The 18987-nt window shown below is 40.3% G+C and overlaps 1 protein-coding gene across 2 annotated transcripts in view; it reads right to left on the reverse strand.

The window, feature by feature from the left end:
* The window catches only part of thada (THADA armadillo repeat containing), a 154561-nt gene that overhangs the window by 130211 nt on the left and 5363 nt on the right, over positions 1-18987 (reverse strand). For both annotated transcript variants that reach the window (XM_061745696.1, XM_061745695.1), the window contains exons 3-16: positions 16653-16780; positions 15672-15820; positions 15527-15559; positions 15369-15417; positions 13922-14103; positions 12662-12756; positions 11732-11955; positions 8161-8885; positions 7231-7385; positions 5984-6139; positions 4825-4932; positions 3432-3555; positions 1514-1659; positions 644-872 (exon numbers count right to left, since the gene is read on the reverse strand). In XM_061745696.1, coding sequence (XP_061601680.1) covers positions 644-872; positions 1514-1659; positions 3432-3555; positions 4825-4932; positions 5984-6139; positions 7231-7385; positions 8161-8885; positions 11732-11955; positions 12662-12756; positions 13922-14103; positions 15369-15417; positions 15527-15559; positions 15672-15820; positions 16653-16780 — 2503 coding nt within the window. The remainder of the gene's footprint in view (positions 1-643; positions 873-1513; positions 1660-3431; positions 3556-4824; positions 4933-5983; positions 6140-7230; positions 7386-8160; positions 8886-11731; positions 11956-12661; positions 12757-13921; positions 14104-15368; positions 15418-15526; positions 15560-15671; positions 15821-16652; positions 16781-18987) is intronic.

Consider the following 18987-nt stretch of genomic DNA (forward strand, 5'->3'; position numbering starts at 1 on the left):
ATCTGGTGATGTGGATATCTGGTGTGATGTTGTGTTGTTGTTGTCAGTCTGTTTCCATTCTAGTTTTAGTCTTTGGGTCCAGCTATCATTTTAGTTTTTATTACTTTTAGTCACGTTCATTCCCCTTTAATCGTGTCAAGTTTTATAAGAAAAGACGATCTTTGGATACACTTTCCTACATAGACGTGGAAAAGAAAACCCAATGTGCCGTGGAAAAAGAAAAAGATGGGAAAAAAAAACCGAAAAAAAAATGCGGAAAAATAAATTAGAGTCTTCTGTATCTGGAATGAATGTATTCTGAAGCCATAAGGTAACAATAATATAATAATAATAATAATAATAATAATAATAATAATAATAATAATAATAATAATAATAATAAGAACCTAGTTTGAATTGTAAAACGGGTTTGGCTAAATACAATCTTTGACTAAAACTAGACTAAAATGGTCAGACTTTTAGTCGACTGAAACTTGACACGACTAAAAGGAGAATGAACGTGACTAAAACTAATAAAAACTAAAATGATAGCTTCACCCAAAGACTAGACTAAAACTGAAATTGAAACAATTCTGACAAAAACAACATTAGACGTAACGAGGTGTAAGTGTCCACAGACTGATCCTGGAGGGGTCCATCCTACCTGCCAGGCTGTTGAGCTCCCGGACCAGCGCGGCGGGGGCCTCCTCCGGTGGGGGGGAGACCCCCAGCTCCAGCCCCCGGTCCTGGGCCAGCTGCAGCAGCGCCCCCCTCAGGTGGGGCTGTTGCAGCAGCAGCTGGAGCAGGTGGGCCGCCGTCACGCTGTCAAAGGGCTTGGTGCTGCTGCTCAGCTCCAGCGCCGCCTGCAGGACGCAGAGCATCCTCTCCGGCTCCTGGAGGCAACAGAGATTATCACCCCCCATCCTTGATGAACTCAGATAAACGGAGGTTCTGCTGATGTCCAGAATAATGTTGAAGTACAATTTCGAGAAAAAAGTTGAAATGTTGAGAAAAAAGTCAAAATGCTGAGAAAAAAGTCGAAATGTTGAGAAAAAAATGTTGAAAAAAACAACCCATATAAGACAATCTTTAATCATCTGTATGTTACAAGTCCATACTAACTCAATAAAATGATAAAAAGTGCAAATAACTACCAAAAAAATATATTTTTTTTTATTTTACACATATTTTTCTAAATACAGAAATCCCACAGCTAGATCCCTCAAAGCTGTCAGTGGAAAAAAGTAACAGAGAAGCCTTTCAGACATCAAGAAATGTATCTGGAATGAATTCATACTTTAGTTTTTGAGATGTATAATTTTATAATTAAATAATGCGTCTTCGTCCAGCGCTGAAATTAGCTCCAAAGCTTCACTAACGGGAAACCGTTTCGCGCGATGTCAATTATGAAGATTTCCGCAAGTTTACTGGATTATTACGGTATGTGATTTTTCCAAACGATTTATTGGATTAAAACATAAATCATAAATAGAACATAAGATCGTAAAGATCATCAAGGGTTAATAACATTCACCTCCAGTCCGACGGCTGATGGGGGCAGTTGCCGTAGCAACGCTGTGGCCAGCTGCTTGACCTCCAGGAAGTCGCTGGCCACGCAGTAGAGGACGTTCTGAGCGTGTGCGGGGGTGACGACGTCACCGAGGGCAACGACATCAGGAACTGGGGAGCAGAGAGAGGCAGAGGTGAGGGGGGGCAGGCACGACACCGATTTAGAACCTCCGCAAGAGATTCTCCTCAAAACAATGAAATTAACTCTTTAATGATAACTGAATACATTCCCTCTAAAATTCAAAAATTAAGACCCTTGGATTGATATTTAAGACATTTAAAAGGTCTTATTTTAGCAAAATGGACTTTGAGACTTTTTAAGGAGGCCGCCCTGGTTTAACCACAGCCGTCTGCTGCATCTCTGGCTGAGAGTCTCACAGCTAAAGGGTGCAAAGGAAGTTCAGGCGTGAGGAGGTGGCAGTTAGAGTAAATAACCACTATGGTGAGCTCCTGGAGGAAGGTGAAGTTCCTTCATACGGCAGACATTTTAGCAGACTGCTGTTTATCGTGTGAGTATGGGGTCTAGGTCTATAAAGGGCTGTCCGGTCTCTGTATGATCGGAGCAGGAGTCTGGTCATGAACTTTGGGTAGTGACCGAAAGGACAAGATTGCGGATACAAGCGGCCGAGATGAGTTTCCTCCGCAGGATGGCTGGACGCTCCCTTAGAGATAGGTGAGGAGTTCGGTCACCCGGGAGGAGCTCGGAGTCGAGCCGCTGCTCTTTCACATTGAGAGGAGTCAGCTGAGGTGGCTTGGGCATCTGTACCGGATCCTCCTGGACGCCTCCCTAGAGAGGTGTTCCAGGCATGTCCCACCGAGTGGAGACCCCGGGGAAGACCCAGGACACGCTGGAGAGACATAGGCCCAGTCCCAATACTACCACTACCCCTACTTTTCAGCCCTACCCCTAAATTTTGCACGTTCCCGTGAGGGTAGTGGTGTCCCAATTCCTCTTTTCATCTAGGGGTAGTGTGCATATCGAGGGCTAGGGTGTATGAGTCTAGCCCTTCACAGCTAGGGATTTCAGATGCTGACTCGTGGACCGAGGGCTAGAAAAATTTCCCAGAATGCTTTTCGTCGTCATTTGCGGACTGAATCAAACGAAAAAACATGGCGGACATTTCTTATTTTTTAGTGAATAAAATCAATATTTTGAGTTTCTGCATAAAAATGCGTTTTGATTAGATTTCTAGCGAGAAATATATATTTTACTTTCATAATATTCACTCAGTGAATGTACATAATCACTCGCTTGCTCGTTTTTCAGATCTCGCCAGAATAAAGGCTGATTTATGGTTCCGCGGAACCATAAATCAGCCCCGGAGCCGGCGGCTCTAGATATTTCCCCCGAAAACATCAGATCAAATTTCTTAACAGACGTTATTTGGATAAACTGAGCCCAGGTTTGGGATCTTAACGGTTATTTTTACGCCTGAAAAAATATTAAAACTTAATAAAAAGTGGCATATTAACAGCGCTACAGCGGAAATTAAAACAGCTTTTAGCTCTCGGCTTCCTGATATGGTGTGACGTATGTGCAAACGTAACTACGCAGTCGCTTACGTACCCGAACGCAAACCACGCAGTGACGTAGCAAGCAAAATTTAGGGGTAATGCTGAAAAGTAAGGGTAGGGGTGTATTGGGACTGGGCCAAGGGCCCTAAAATTTGTGGCTTCATTTTTAGGGGTAGTGGTAGTGAGTGAGGGCTAGTGGTAGAAAGTATGTCTCTCGGCTGGCCTGGGAACGTCTCGGACTCCCCTCGGAAGAGCTGGAGGAAGTTTCTGGGGTGAAGGAAGTCTGGGCATCTCCCGTGACCCGGTTCCGGATAAGCCGAAGAAGATGGATGGATGTTTATCGTGTGATGAAGCAGCGGCAGTCGTACCGGAGGAGAAGCTGAACAGCTGACCCAGCAGCCCCAGGAGGTGCAGGGACACCAGGCACTTGGAGAAGGAGGCTCCGGGGAGCAGCACCTCCAGCAGTGTCACGCAGAGCCAGCGCAGGAACTCCTGCACCACAGGACCCACAAACACAAGCTTTTATTAGACCCACTTCCTCTTTCAGCCCCATGATGTTTAAACGCAGTTTCAGCCCAGATACGGTCACAAGAAAAAGATTCGGGGATGGATTTTACAAAACGATTTAATCAGAAACTCTGGGAAGGATGCAGGTCCAGCATCGGTTACCATGGTGACCTGAGCAGGTTAAAGGAGAACCGTGTTGCTGGAAATCCTGGATTTATACCGGAAAGTTCACTTATTATTCCTTCAAACACCAACATTTTATTCTTTAAGTCAGAAAAGGATAGGAAGAAATACGAGTCCAGTCTAAAAAAGCACATTACTGCCTCACTTTATGACCCTGTTGCTCATTTATTTGCTTATTTGTTTACATGCCTGCTGGGTATTTTAGGTTGAGCTGCTGCTTGTATTTAATTCAAATTTATGTTTAATTTTGCTCTATTTCTACTAGTTAATAATTGAACTTTTATTACTTGACTGTTGAAGCTACCTCCAAGATAACTGCTCTGTTTAAGTGCTCCTTGATAAAATAAGGTAAATAAAATAACAATAGGGGACAACCTGAATCAGTTTATTTTTAATGTGTTAAGAACGTACGGGGTGTCTACAGGTCTGACCGAGGTAAATTTAAGGCTTTAATAACATTTTCAAACTAAATTTAAGACCAGTCACTAAGAAATCCAGCGCTGAGGTCGAGGTTGCCAGATCTGACAGGTTCCAGCCCAAACGCAATGAAAAACCCGCCGAAATAATGAAAAACAGCCCAAATCAAACATTCTCAAAACAAATAAATTATTAAATGCGGAAAAAATTTCAAGTCATAAGCAAATGAAGCAGATCAAATATCAGTGAGTTTATTGTGTAAGTTTCTACTTTTCTCTGCCATAATGGAAACTTTTTTGTTGATAATGTCCCCTAAATATTTAGTAAAAACCAGGAAAAGCAGCCCAAATATATATTTTTCAGCCCAATTGGGCTGAAACTTGCCCAACCTGGCAACACAGATTTAGAAGCTCTGCAGGAGATTCTCCTCAAACGATGAAATAAACTTTTTAAAGATGACTGGATACATTCCCTCTAAATTTAAGACCCTTGGATTGAGATTTAAGACAAATTAAAACATTTAAAGGCCTTACTTTAGGAAAATGGAATTTAGGAAAATGGAATTTAAGACTTTCTAAGGACAACCACGGCAGATACTCAAAGCAACGTGATGGGGACGTCCCTGCTAATGTCAGCTCACAGCGTTAGCGTTACCTTGTAGTGTCGTAGGGTGTCCTGGTCCCGGTCTCTCTGGTCCGGGTCTCTCTCCTGGACCAGCCTCTTCTGCAGCAGCTGGCCGCTGTCCTTCACCCTGCACAGCATCTGAACGACATGGGATGGAAAATACCAGGATGCTTTTACGCCACGATATACGATATATATTGCGATATTTAAAAGTAAAATATTCTTGTTAATACTGCCTTAATATATGCTCATTTTAAACTCGGGGGAAATCACAACCAGTGTTGAGACTTACGCGTTATTTAGTAACGCGTTACAGTAACGCCGTTAGTTTTGGCGGTAACTAATACTCTAACGCATTACTTTTTAAATTCAGTAACTCAATCACCGTTAACAAACGCTGCGTTACTCCGTTATTTCTGGCTACAGTGAAGCTTTTGTTCCCCACACGCGGAGACCAGAGGAAACGTAGTGAGTGTGTGTGTTCAAAAACATGATGGTCATGGCGAGCCAAGAGAAGGAGAGTTTCGCAAGTTTCGTAGTTCTATCCCCAAAGTGGCAGAAATCCGATCCGTACTTCCAAATCAAAGTCGGCTCAGCAGCAGCTACAACCCATAGCTACAACCGCGAAAGTCTTTATTTATTTATCTTAAAATGGTTAAGCAGTGTGTTTGGGACACTTGTAAAAGAGAGAATCACAGGAATACATTTCATCCAAAAACCAACCGTAAATTACAAATAATGTCTGTTTTGGACGAAGCTACGTGGACGGCTGCACCTTCCACCGTGCTATCAGCTAAACTCATCAAAAAATCTCGTTTTTGCAGAAAACCTCATTTTTTTTAAACTCACTACACGTTACCTGAAGTTTTCCTTTTTATTTATATCTAGTTGCTGTTGATTTTCTTTGGTCCAATAATTAGAAATAAAGTGATGTAAAACCCAGTTTTTACAATGAAGTGGAATCTGAGAGATGATAATATAGTCCAACCTAGCAACGGGGGCGGGGCTTGACAAAGGGTCAATTCACAAAAGGTGAACGAGGTTCATGATGGAAAAGATCAGATCTTCAGTTTCAGTTTCTCCTGTATGAAATATGTGGCACAAATAAGAGGAAAAAGTAGTTGTATGTTGTGCACGGTGTGTTGTGTGTTGGTAAACTCCCAGCGTTCCCGGCACCCGAGGGCCTCACCTTCTTCAGCAGGCTGACCGTCTGCTGCCGGACGCCCGGCGACTGGCTGTTCAGGTTGGGCGGCAGGAAGTGGCGGATCAGGTCCGTTTCCTGTGGAGTCACAACCTCGGTGCTGCGGTGGGTCTCGCACACCAGCCCCAGGGCGTCCATCCTCACCTGCAGGGGACAGGAGACGACACAAGTCCAGCTGATTACCACCAGATTTGGTCCACATTCATTTTTTTTTTTTTTTTTTTTCCCCAAGTGTGTTTTATTAGAGCAAATTAAAATACAGTTACAAATTTACGGTATATCAGGGGTCTTCAACCTTTTTTAGCCCAGGGACCCTTGGATGAGAGAAAAACAGAGCAGGGACCCCCACTTGGAATTCTAATTTTATCCCCTTTTTTTTTAATGTGTCAAGTTTTAAGCCTGGCTTATAATAACTTTTGAATGTGTTTTATTCTGCTTCTATCCCCTTATTAACCAATGCCTGACTGGGTTATTAACCTACATGTGTTTACGGTTGATGAAGCTTTGGCCTCGTCAGACGTGGAAGGAGTAACGTTACAATCTCCAGCTTTAGGCTTCGTTATTGTCACAAATTTATCCATCAGGTCTAACTAGCATTAAATCTACTCTACTGCCCTTATTTTTAACAGCTTGTGCTTTTTATTATTTTATTATCTTATTCATAATTTGATTCAATCTTATTTGTTATTTACTGTCTAATTATGTCTTGCCGCTTTTAATGTCAATGTAAAGCACTTTGAATTACCTTGTGTTGAATTGTGCTATATAAATAAACTTGCCCTGCCTTGCCTTGCCTAAATAGGAAATAGCCAAGTCAATTTTGCAACAAATTTTCTTTTCTTAAACAGCTAGTTAGCTCGTTTTTCCTCTCGAAAGTTGACATTAGTTTTATTTATATTTATTGTTCTGCATTTCTCTATATTAAGGATCTTTATTGTAAAATTTCATCTCCTTTTGGTCAACGAAAATGAAGACACATTTCAGCAGTTTTTATTTTGTAATCTACATTTTAGTCTGGTTTTTATTCCTCTACGATATTGCATCATATATCTAATTATCGTTATCATCACATGACCAACATTTTCGTTGCGTCTCGTTTTCCTCAGGTGATAAAGGTTCGTGGACAACGATATTTAGTCATAATTTTCGTTGACGAAAGCAACTTTAGTGTGAAGTAAATAAATTGGGGGCTGATCTTTCTGACCGTACCTGTAACGTCACCTGAACTGACTCACCTGGTCGTGCTTGTGAACCAGCGCTTGCTGCAGCAGGGGGAGCGGGACCAGCCCCCCCCACAGACCCTCCTCCGTGGGGGGGATGACTCCCTGGGCCCGGGCCGCCCGCAGGCAGGTCATCATGGCCCCCAGGGCCCCCCTGCTGCCCGAAGGACCTGCCGGGACGAGAAGAGGGAGAGTCAGAAATAGAAGGAAACAGAGGGATTCATCTTCCCCCCAAGTTAAAGTTCAGGTTCAAGTTCAAATGTATTTAGCACTTTAAAAACAACAGCTGATCAAAGTGCTGGACAAGTGAAAGGAAAATAAAAACAAAACAGGACAACGTTAAACATAAAACTAGACCTGTGTTGAAAAAAAAAAAAATTTCCGATTCTAGATCGATTCTCATATTAATTCCTAAAAATTGATTTTTTTCATCATTACATTACAACTTTTGGTATTCGTATGGTACGGTATATTAATCAAAGAAATTTAGACAATTTATGCAAAAACATTAATGTTTTCATACCTTTAAACATATTTAAAGGCAAAAACATGGCACTAGTTATGCTCGTGTCCAAAAAAAACATTCTTTCTTTGGGCATAAACAACAAAAAACTTTTTTTTTTTTAATTTAAAAAAAAAAAAAAAAAAAGAAGAATTTAAAAAAGAAAATTTGAAAAAGATAAAAAAAATTATCGATCTTTAGACATATTAAAACAATTTTTAGGAATTAATATGAGAATCGATTTAGAATTGGAAAATCAATCTTTTCAACACAGGCCTATTGTTAATTCAGAAAAACAGCAGATTTTTTTTTTCTCAAGTGAATGCAATACGCTTCTGTAATTATAAAACGGGAAATTTAGGGGAAAATACTAATACGGGAGGACGGCGGGAAAAGACGATAAAATACGGTAGTTAGCCAGGTCTGGTCTGTGAATGACCCACCTGGCCGGTGAGGGGGCGGGGCCTGCAGCGCCTGCATCATGTGCGTCAGGCAGGACGGGCTGCAGCGCAGCAGCTTGGGCAGGAAGTAGTCCAGGATGTAGGTGGTCTGGTCCGGCGTGGTGCAGCAGAGCACGTGCAGCAGGGGCCGGACCCAGGTCCGGTGCCAGGCCTCCGTCCAGTCCTCCCCGGCCCCCCCCGGGGCCCCCTGCAGCTCCGCCTTGTGGCTTACCAGCAGCCGCTCCAGCAGGTCGCTGGCGTAGGGGGCCAGGGTTTGATCCCCCATCAGCCCCAGCAGGGCGGGGGGCAGCCCGGGCTGCAGGGCCAGCAGCCGCCCCGCCCCGTACAGCTCCACCAGGCACCCCAGGGCGCCGTACTTGCCCCGGCTGTGCCACTCCAGGGCCAGCAGGTCCAGTGTGAGCCCCGTGACGTAGGGGTCCAGGGCCGGGTCATCGGGGGCCCCGGGGGGGGCCGGGGCGGCCTGCCGGTGCAGCAGCAGCAGGTTACGGAACAGGGAGCGGGTCTGGTGCCGGACCCCGTCCAGCGGGTGCTCCCAGTGGGAGTAGATGTGCTCCAGCAGGTGGCGCTGCAGCGCAGAGCCGCCGGCGAGGCTCTGCCGGAGGCCGGGGGGGCCGGGGGCCGCCTGGCCCCCCAGGTAGTCCAGGGCGGCGCTGCTCCACAGGGTCAGGACCCGAGACACCACCATGGCCGTGCTGGACTCCTTAATGCTGCACACAAACACGGGAAACAGCAGTTTTAATCAGGGTCTCTTACCTACATATTTAAAAAATGTATTTATTAGGGCTGTCAAAGTTAACGCGTTAATAAAGGCTGAATTATGGTTCTGCGTAGGGCTGGGCGATATGGACCAAAAGTCATATCTCGATATTTTCTAGTTAAATGGCGATACTCGATATATATCGATATTTTTTCTGTGACATAATTGGGGTTTCCCCCAAAGCATTATAGCATAGCATCTCTGTTAGCTTCATTTCTTCTGAGGCAAACCCTTAAAAAAAAGTTCAGTTTTAATACAAAGCCTCGTGCCAAATGTCACACAGGTTCCTTTATTAACAGAGGTCTGCACAATATCAAAATGTATAAAACAAATGAAATAAAAATAAACTGCCTGCATATATGGAATAAAAATGCTTCTTGAATAAAATAAAACAAATATCCCTTTCCTGCATAACAATTACATTAAAATACAATTAATACAATGTAGACAGTAACAGGCAGACCTTTCCACTGAGGTTGACAGTTGTGCAAATAACAAAACATTTGTGCAAACCTCAAATAAAACATTCAAGTTAATTTGTCACAAAATAAGCTATATCAAAATCATAAAAACAAAAAAACAAAAAAAAAAATTTTTAATAATCGATATAAACAATATTGTCTCGTACCATATCGTGTTTGAAAATATATCTAAAATAAAATCTCGATATATCGCCCAGCCCTAGTTCTGCGTTAAACCTACGCCGTAGGCAGGGCTCCAGACTGCGACCAAATGCTCGCATTTTGCGACCAAAATTTGAGTATGTGCGACTGAATTTCATGTCCACTCGCACACGTGCGACCAGTAAATTTGCCAGTGTTTTTTTTTTTTTTTTTTTTTTTTTTTTTTTATAAACACGTTAAACGTGGAAGGAGTGCCTCAATGAACCCCCATATTTGCAGGCCAATGAGTGTGAAAGGGAATGAGTTGGGGGATCTATTCATTTATTTTATTTATTTATTTTTTTTCGTTTAATTTCACCAGCTCAAAGCAGGTATTACGCCCAGACGACATTTAATGCGACACAACTCGCTGCCGCCGCGGCGCGCACATAAAGTTAGAAGAAAGAGGCGGCGGGTATGTTTGGTTTTAGTAACATCATGCTCAGGCCATGAGTCTGCAATGGCCCAGACGGGAGATACATGTAGCTCAGTGCTTAACTTTTATTTTTAATCCACTCTATATTCTTCTGGTTGTTCTCCGATATGTCCCCCCTCTAAAGCCTGATTTATGGTTCCGCCTTAAATCGACGCAGAGCTCTGCGTTGTTGTAACGCGGAACCATAAATCAGCCTTCACCCGGTACATACATAGGTTTCTCTAAACATCTGTCCCCGCTACAGTTTTAACTAAAAGAAAATGTGCTCCAATACAGCAGGTCTCATAATTTTATTTTGAACACTGCTTAAAATTTGCTTGACACAAATGAAAGTTAAATTTTAACACGTGGGAAAAACACCTAACCTTTTAAGTGATGTGTGTTATCAGGTGTAATGGCATTTTTAGGTTAGACATAAGAATATTTCTTGGTAAGATCCTTAGTTATTTGAGCGAAGGCAGTGAATTTGGTCGACTGGTGTAAGTTCAGGGTTTTAGTAAAGACACAAGTAGGGAAATGTTATTGGCCAGTACCCCCAATATTTGTACATTTGTTAAGTACTGTGTTTAACAGTTACATTCATGGCTGATAGGTTACTAAGCACTTTGTTACCAAGCACTTTTTTTATCATGTGAATGTATATTTTTTTTATATATAATGACAGCAATGGTGCTGTCAGTTTACTTTATGTTGCGGCATCTTTAAAAATGCACAATAAAATGTAACACTGCATTTGAAACAGCACATTGTGGTAATTCATTAATCTATTATGAAATACGTATTACTAATACACTGAAATGTAGTAGAAATGTAAACATTTGGTTAGCGTGTCGATAAACGATGTGCGCTCCTAAAATTTCTGATTGTGCCCCTAAAAATTTTCAGTTAGGGGCTACTGTGCTCCTAGTGAAAAAAGTTAGTCTGGAGCCCTGGTAGGGTACGCGGCTACGCGGGAGGCTCTCTGTAGCCTACGCCGTAGCCTGACGTGCACCTCCCAAAAAATGTAACTAGCTCTTTTCTTCGTGTGTGTGAGATTTTTTTTCTTTTGTTTATTTGCATAATAGTTGTCCTTATCTCTTTGATTCACTGTGACCTGAATAGCCGGAAGCAAAACAAAGTATCAACTAGCGCTCTGGGGGGGGGTACTGCACCGCGGCGAAATGGAGTGACGGAGAAGTCCGAAGGGTTCATGACGGCGTCACGGCAACGGCGTAGGCTCTGCGTTGGTTTAACGCAGAACCTTAAATCAGGCTTTACTCTAGAGAAGATAACATTTTCAATTAGAGGCTCAGAGGGTAAATTTTATAAGACCTGGCAACCCTTTTTGACTTATTTCCATGATTCTCATACAACATAGATTATACCGTGAGAGAGTGAACACGGTGGACCCTTGACATTTGAGAAGCTCAAAGTTTAGATATTAAAGATTTGGGTGGGGGGTGGAGGGGGTGTCACTGTACTACCTCAAGATTCCAAGATTTCCTTTTATTTTTTCTCTTCTCTTATGTTTTGTAAGATAACAATTTTGATACCATCTGAACCTGCACCAGCACAACCCTCAGTGGGGGGTATTTTTGTTTTGTTTTTGTTAAGGTTGTGATATACATTCTCAATGTAACATTGTTACAGATAAACTGTCTTGGGGTTACATTTGCATAAATGCTGAACCCCAGGTTTGGTGGGCCCCTGCAGACGTACCTGACGTCCAGGCCCAGCAGCGTGCTGGGCACCAGCAGCAGCAGCTCCTCCCAGTCCGGCCCGGGCGGGGCTCTCTTCCAGCTCAGCATGGCCAGAGCTCCGTGACACAGATACAGGGACACGCCGGGGGGCCGTCGGCCAGAGCACAGACCTGAACATCTCTGCTGGATCCACGCGGGAACCGAGGAGGAGGCCTGGGCCGAGTTACGCAGCAGGCTGCACACCTGACACACAAACACACAGCTGTTTAACTGAGAAAACTTCCTCCTGCAGTACTTTTTTGTACTTGAGAACAAAGAGTCTTAAGTGACTTCTAAGTAGACTTGTTGGTCTCAAGACCACTTTTTTGTGGTCCTGGTCTCTGGTCTCGGGTCTCTCCAGGTCTCAGACTCGGATAACTGAGAGTCCGTTACCAAGGTGACAGAATCTGGTGATCAGCAGTTCTTCCTCTAGTTAATGTACAGTTTTGTAAACTATTTGTATTTTGCATCTGATTTAATGTTTCGGTGCATCTGCATGTGTCTGTATTTAATTACAGTTTTGTGTTTATAACGGCCTTGTTTGAATAAATATGTGAATAATATTTGCATATCATTGTGATTGATTAAGCATCAGGTCCATTTCAGTGATGCTGATATGCGGTGTAATCTGATTACTATAACGGTAAATAATGTAATTTCAGTCTTTAATATCTAAAATTCAGGTTTCATCTCCAAATTCAGTCCAATTTAAATCAGTAGTAGTATTGATAGTAGCAGTAGTAGTACTTATAGCAGTAGTAGTGGTAGTAGTAGTAGCAGCAGTAGTAGTAGTAGTATTCTTGACTACAAGTCTACTACTAATTCAGAAACTCATGTTTTGGTGTTAGAAGAGTTTGATTATATTGAGTAATAATTCAGCTAAACTTTAAGAACAGAGTCCAGAACTCACCAGAGAAGCGACCTGATCTCCAGAACCCATGACGGATCTTACCAGCAGCACGACAGCCATGCCGGCGGTGCTCTGGACCGACTGGACAAACTCCTCTGGAAGGAGAAGAGACGAGCAGATGATGATGAATGATCGCAATTGTATATCACCTTTAAATCACCCGTCCCACCCACCCTGTAGCCATCCAACAAGACAACGATAACACAACAACAGGACAAAACAAGCAAGAAAAATATTGATAGATGTTCAGTCAATGTTCAGTTCTGTCAGTTTTTTACGGAAGAGTATTATGGCGTCATTAATCAGGACCCTGGGAGAACATGGGATTGCCTTTCCAGTGACTTTGGTTAGATATATATATATATATATATATATATATATATATATATATATATATATACATATATACATACACACACACACACACACACACACTGACTTTTTGCCAAAACATGTGAAGGAATGATCCTGAGGTGTTACTTGAACAAAAACTGCAAAAAGGAGAATTGATTTTGCTCATTGCATATTGTTTTTTTGGTGTTAAATAAATTCTATGCAGAAAGTTATTATTTATGTTTTTATTTATGTACAGAAATGGGTAGCTATGTATATGTGTATGTGTGTGTGTGTGTGTGTGTGTGTGTGTGTGTGTGTGTGTGTGTGTGTGTGTGTGTGTGAATATGTGTGTAAGTAGATATAGAGCAGATGGAGTTAATATAGAGATAGTATGGTGTAAATAAGTATATTTATATAAATATTTATATGTGCATGTGTGTACAAATATATAGAAATATCCAACTATGTGCATGTATGTATAGGTAAGTTTGTGAGTATAATTATAGTATAGTTAGTTATAAATACGTGTTGATAAATGATTAGTGAATGGGGGTAGGATTAAATGCACTTCTTTGCACTTCTTCCTACTCCTTTTTGCGCATGTAAATTAAGATATTAAGTGTTAAAGTATGAAATTCTTTGTTTTGTTTTTTTTCGTTTGTTTTGTTTTCTTAACTTCTCTTTTAATTGTTATCTTTTACATGTACAAAATAAAAATCAAATCAAAGTTAAAATGAATAAACTGGTGATTAGGATTTTTTGAGGTAAGTTTTAAGTTGGTGAAAATGCATTTCCAGGGTAATTCATCACAGATTAGATCGGTCTGCCAACGTGACTGAAAAGTAAGGTTTTTATATGTAGTTTGCAGTTTATTCTGAAGGTTACTGGCAGTGATGAAACAGCGAGGCCTGAGGTTTTTCTCACCGTCCGTGAGGATGTGCACGTAGCAGCCCAGCAGGCTGCCCAGCGTGTCCTGCAGCTCGCCTTCGTGCACGGCTTCTCCAAGCGGGTCCGGACTCTTCTGCAGGACCAGCATGGAGGTTTTCACCGCAGCCAGGCACGAGTGCATGAGCTGGGCCTGGGCCACGTGCCGGCCTGCCAGACCGCTGCAGGCACACAAGGGGGCGCCAGAGACACAGAAATCAAGCACAAGCCAGCGGTTCACAACATCTGCATGACCTCATGAACCTCAAGCATCACAAAGAAGCTGCACTCTTGGAATTACTTACTAATGAGATAGATTGGAAAAACACATGGGTCTTATCAAGAAAATGGATTATTACAAACAAAGTAAGAGAGGTTACTTTTAAAATACTTCATAGATGCTATCCAGTCAAGACCAATCTTATTAAATATAAGATAAACATTGACACACTCTGTTCTCTTGGTAGTAATGTGGATGAAACAATATCTCACTTATTCTTGGAATTCTCTGGATTGACCTTAATATTTTTATAAATGCTAAATTTGATTCTTCCTTTAAGTTGAGCATTCAACATGTACTATTTGGTGTATCAAAAAATGATATGACAAGCCCATACAAAGTATATTTAATCAACCTTCTCTTAATTATTGCTAAATATCATATTCACTGTACTGAATTTGCTAGCCAACGTCCAAATATAATTGTTCTCAAAGCTATATTGATATCATATTCAGACAGTTTTAAACAGAGCATAAACCCCAAAGTGGTTAAAACCAGAAGCTTATGTGAAAAATATGATGATATTTCCTGATATTTTGTTTTTATTTATTTTTCCCCCCTTAAATCTCATCCTTCTATTTTATTTTGATATATAATTTACTGTCCTTAATTTGTAACTGCATTTTATCCTGAAGTTTTGTACCTTTTCTGTATATATCTGTCAATAAAAAAATAAAAAAATAAATAAATTTTTTTTAAAAAGGTGCAGTCATGACTTAATAAAGTTAATTTTGTCCACGGCTTTACAATTTAATTTGTTAATTTGTTAATTCTTTTTGTCGGACAAGACATTTTTTTTTTTTTTTTTAATACCTTACATGTTTCGGCAATTCCTTTTGCCTTCATAAGAAAAAAAGAGACTGATGAAGGCGAAAGAAATCGCTGAAACATGTAAGATATTTAAAATAGCTACTAATTTCTTGTTCCACAAAAAATAATTCGCAAATTAAGGTGCAGCCACGTCGTGTTTCGAGAGAGTACATGCAGCGTTTGTCTACACTTGTGACTTCATGATCAAATCAGCTTTATTCAAATTAGAAAAAAGAAATTAAGTCAGACCAAAACATTAAAAAGAGAAAAACTTTCCAGTTACCTATTTAAATATTTAAGAATCAGATTTAAAAAGCTTCATACATATAAAAAAGGAGGTATTTAATGTCTCCGTACCTGTTCTGGTGCAGATATTCACGTAAAACCGTATGAAAAAACTTTAACACTAGAAAAAAAGGAGAAGAGGCTTTTGTGAGGCTGAAAATAGTTTAGAAATAAATATTGCAATCTTAGAAATTCTCCCATTAGAGTTGAACAGAGTGAAGTGGGCTAACCTTCAGGCAGCAGTTTGCTGATACATCTCTCACCTGGGGAGAAAGATTTGTGCAAAAAAGCAGTTATTTGCATGAGTTTCAAGCAGACGGGAAGATCTGCTGATCATCTGCAGTGATGATAAAAACCTAAAATGTGGAAACTCACCGAGAGGGAAGCCGTCCAGACAGGTGGAGACGGTGTCGACTACGTGGGGATACCGTTCTGGAGACGAGCTGGACATGCAGTCGGACAAGCAGGAGGACAAACTGACGACGGTTCGCTCCTGAAGCCACGCAGGGACTGAATTTAAGGCGCTAAAGAGATCAATACACAGACTTGTTATTAATCTGAGAATACTGTAAATACACCATCATACTCTTTAATTACCATGAGACAGAGTTAAAAACAAACAAACCAAAACCTTATCCAGCGATGTGCAACTCTCATAACCAGACACTTCATTCATAACAGACCACAGGAAATGCATCAACTGCTGAAAATGGTTAATGCAACAATTCCTTGAACCTCGATTACAAAAATCAAGGAATTTCCTCGGCCTCGAAGCCTCGTTTAAATAAAAAGTAAATTTAAACTTCACGTTTCGCACGGGTTCTGTTTGATTATGACAACGTATAAAGTACTTGAAAAAAGAAACTAGGTAAAAGTAGAAATACCATAACTGAAAAAGATTTTGGTAAAAGTTAGTCACCCAAGAAAATGACTTGAGTAAAAGTCTTAAAGTAGCTCACATTAAATGTACTTAAGTATCAAAAGTATCTTGTGAAAAAATATACTCAAGTATCAAAAGTAAAAGAACAAGTATTTTATAGTACGCATGAAAAGAAGCAACAAACAAAAATGATCCTTAACTTGTTTTTTTATTTTACTGAATGAAATGTGGTATAGAATGCAACACCAAAAATAAACTGTCTTTTAAATTTGTAACAAGTAACGATGTGGCAAATGTCAAAGTAACGAAGTAAAAGTATATTTTTTAACTTTTAAATGTAGTGAAGTAAAAGTAAAAGCCCTGATTAAAAAAAAAACGCAAGTAAAGTACAAATCCTCCAAAAAACTACTTAAGTATAGTAACGAAGTACTTCTACTTCGTTACTATACACCTCTGGCTGTGCTGGGTGCAGGTACCTGGCGATGGCTCGGCGTAGCGGGTTCTTGGCTCTCAGGCTGGTGTAAACCAACGCCAGCGCGTCCAGAGAGGCTTCCAGAGCGCTGCCGAGCTGCTCCTCGCTCAGTGCCTCCAACTGGGATCCTGCCTGATTCAGCACAGATAAAAAATATCCATTACAGGTAGGAAATGTGTGTTTCATCTGAGGACTGAGTGACCTTATGAGCACAAATCTTCTTTTTTTTTATATATATATATATATATATATATATATATATATATATATATATACATATATATATATATATATATATATATATATTATAGGTGGGTGCAATTCATCGATGTGTCGATGCATCGCGATGCGTCACGTGACGATTTGGAATCGATTAATTAATTTTTTTTTTTTTTTTTTTTTTTTTTAAGTTATCCTATTCAGATTCCAGACTGAATAAGCTGCTGAATCATTTCATTTTCCAGAATGCACATTTCTTATTGTTCACTTGAAATTTGGCAGATATGTTTACACTAAATACATTTGATGGAAGTACATATCTTGTTTACTTGAATTAATGAACTCATTAAATCCAGGGCTTGACCGTTTTCAGTGTTTTCCGCCAATAGAGGGCGCTCTCATGCAAGTGCAGCTTTCCCTGGTCAAAGTTAAGTAAGTCAAAGAGCAAATGTTTACATAGTCATAAAATAAATTATTTTGTGTCTTTGAAAAATACATGTCAAATGTTCAAAAAACCTTATTTACTTAATGAGTGTTGTTAGAGGAACTGAGTTAATTGATTGGCTATTTATTTACAAATGTAGCCACAGATGAAGACAAAATCAATCTTGTATGGAAAAAAGCATTAAAAATCACAATAATCGAAGAATCGAAGCTCCAATAATCGAAATCGAATTGTGAGGTACCCTTGTTTGCACACCCCTAATATATATATATATATATATATATATATATATATATATAAAAAACTTTATTTATAAGATTTTTCAATATTTTTAAGACAAGAAACAACCCCACATATATCCCACCCTCCCCGGTTCCCACATACAAAGAAGATAATAGCAATAAAATAGAATATATAAACAAGGAAATAAAGATAAAATAAAATAAATACATAAATAAAATAATAACAACAATAAAATAAATACCGTATTTTCACGACCATAAGGCGCACATCTTATATATATATATATATATATATATATATATATATATATATATATATATATATATATATATATATATATATATATATATATATATATATATCTTATATTTTTTTTTCAAAATGTGCGGCGCGCCATATAGCGCAGTGCGCCCTATGTGTGTTGTTATTGTAAGGCGGACGTAGTTGAGACAACCATGAGAACGTTAATGTAGAGACCACCATGAGAACGTTAAAGGGGGAAGTATGGTCGTGTATAAAAGAACAGGTATGTGCTTTATGCAGAACATTGTTGTCTTAACAACCCTGAAAATGGCAAAGAAACGCGTATGAAGCACAGTTTAAACTGAAGGCTATAAGTTATGCGGAGGAACATGGAAATCGAGCAGCCGCGAGAGAATTTAAGATTAATGAATTGACTGTTCGCAAGTGGAGGAAGCTGGAAAACCAACTCCGACAGGGGAAAAAGCTGAGTTTCCGCGGACATAAGGCGAGGTGGCCCGACTTGGAAGAAAAACTTGGAAAGCAGTGGATCATCGACCAAAGAACGAGTGGGAGGAGTGTTTCGACGGTCACTATTCAAATTCTGAAACGGAGGATGAGGATTTCGATGGGTTTGATTAATGACGATTACTGGTAATGTGCTTGTTTTAATTTTTGATTATTCGTTGGTGATTTAAAAAATGTTAGTACTTTGTAAAGACTTAAATAAAGCACTATCAAACTCAGTTTTACTAGTTTTACTCCCGCTCTATTTTTAAATACGCACACTTGTATGCTTGTGTGTGTGTTGTTGTAAGGCGGCGCGCAATGTGTGTGTGTAGACGGCGCCTTTCCGTACGGTGCGCCGTGTGTGTGTGTGTTAAATACAGTAATGGCACACATAACTGAGACGGCGCCTTTTCGTACGGTGCGCCGTGTGTGTGTGTGTTAAATACAGTAATGGCACACATAACTGAGACGGCGCCTTTTCGTACGGTGCGCCGTGTGTGTGTGTGTTAAATACAGTAATGGCACACATAACTGAGACTGCACCTTTTCGTACGGTGCGTCGTATGGTTGTGAAAATACGGTAAATAGATGACCAACACGTGAATGGTTAAGGGTTACACATTAGTCCAAGCATCTGTCAGTTAGTAGTACAATTGAGGGTTTCCACACATCCAAGTAACAC

This window comes from Cololabis saira, chromosome 17, assembly GCF_033807715.1.
Source record: "Cololabis saira isolate AMF1-May2022 chromosome 17, fColSai1.1, whole genome shotgun sequence".
Taxonomy (NCBI): Eukaryota; Metazoa; Chordata; class Actinopteri; order Beloniformes; family Belonidae; genus Cololabis; species Cololabis saira.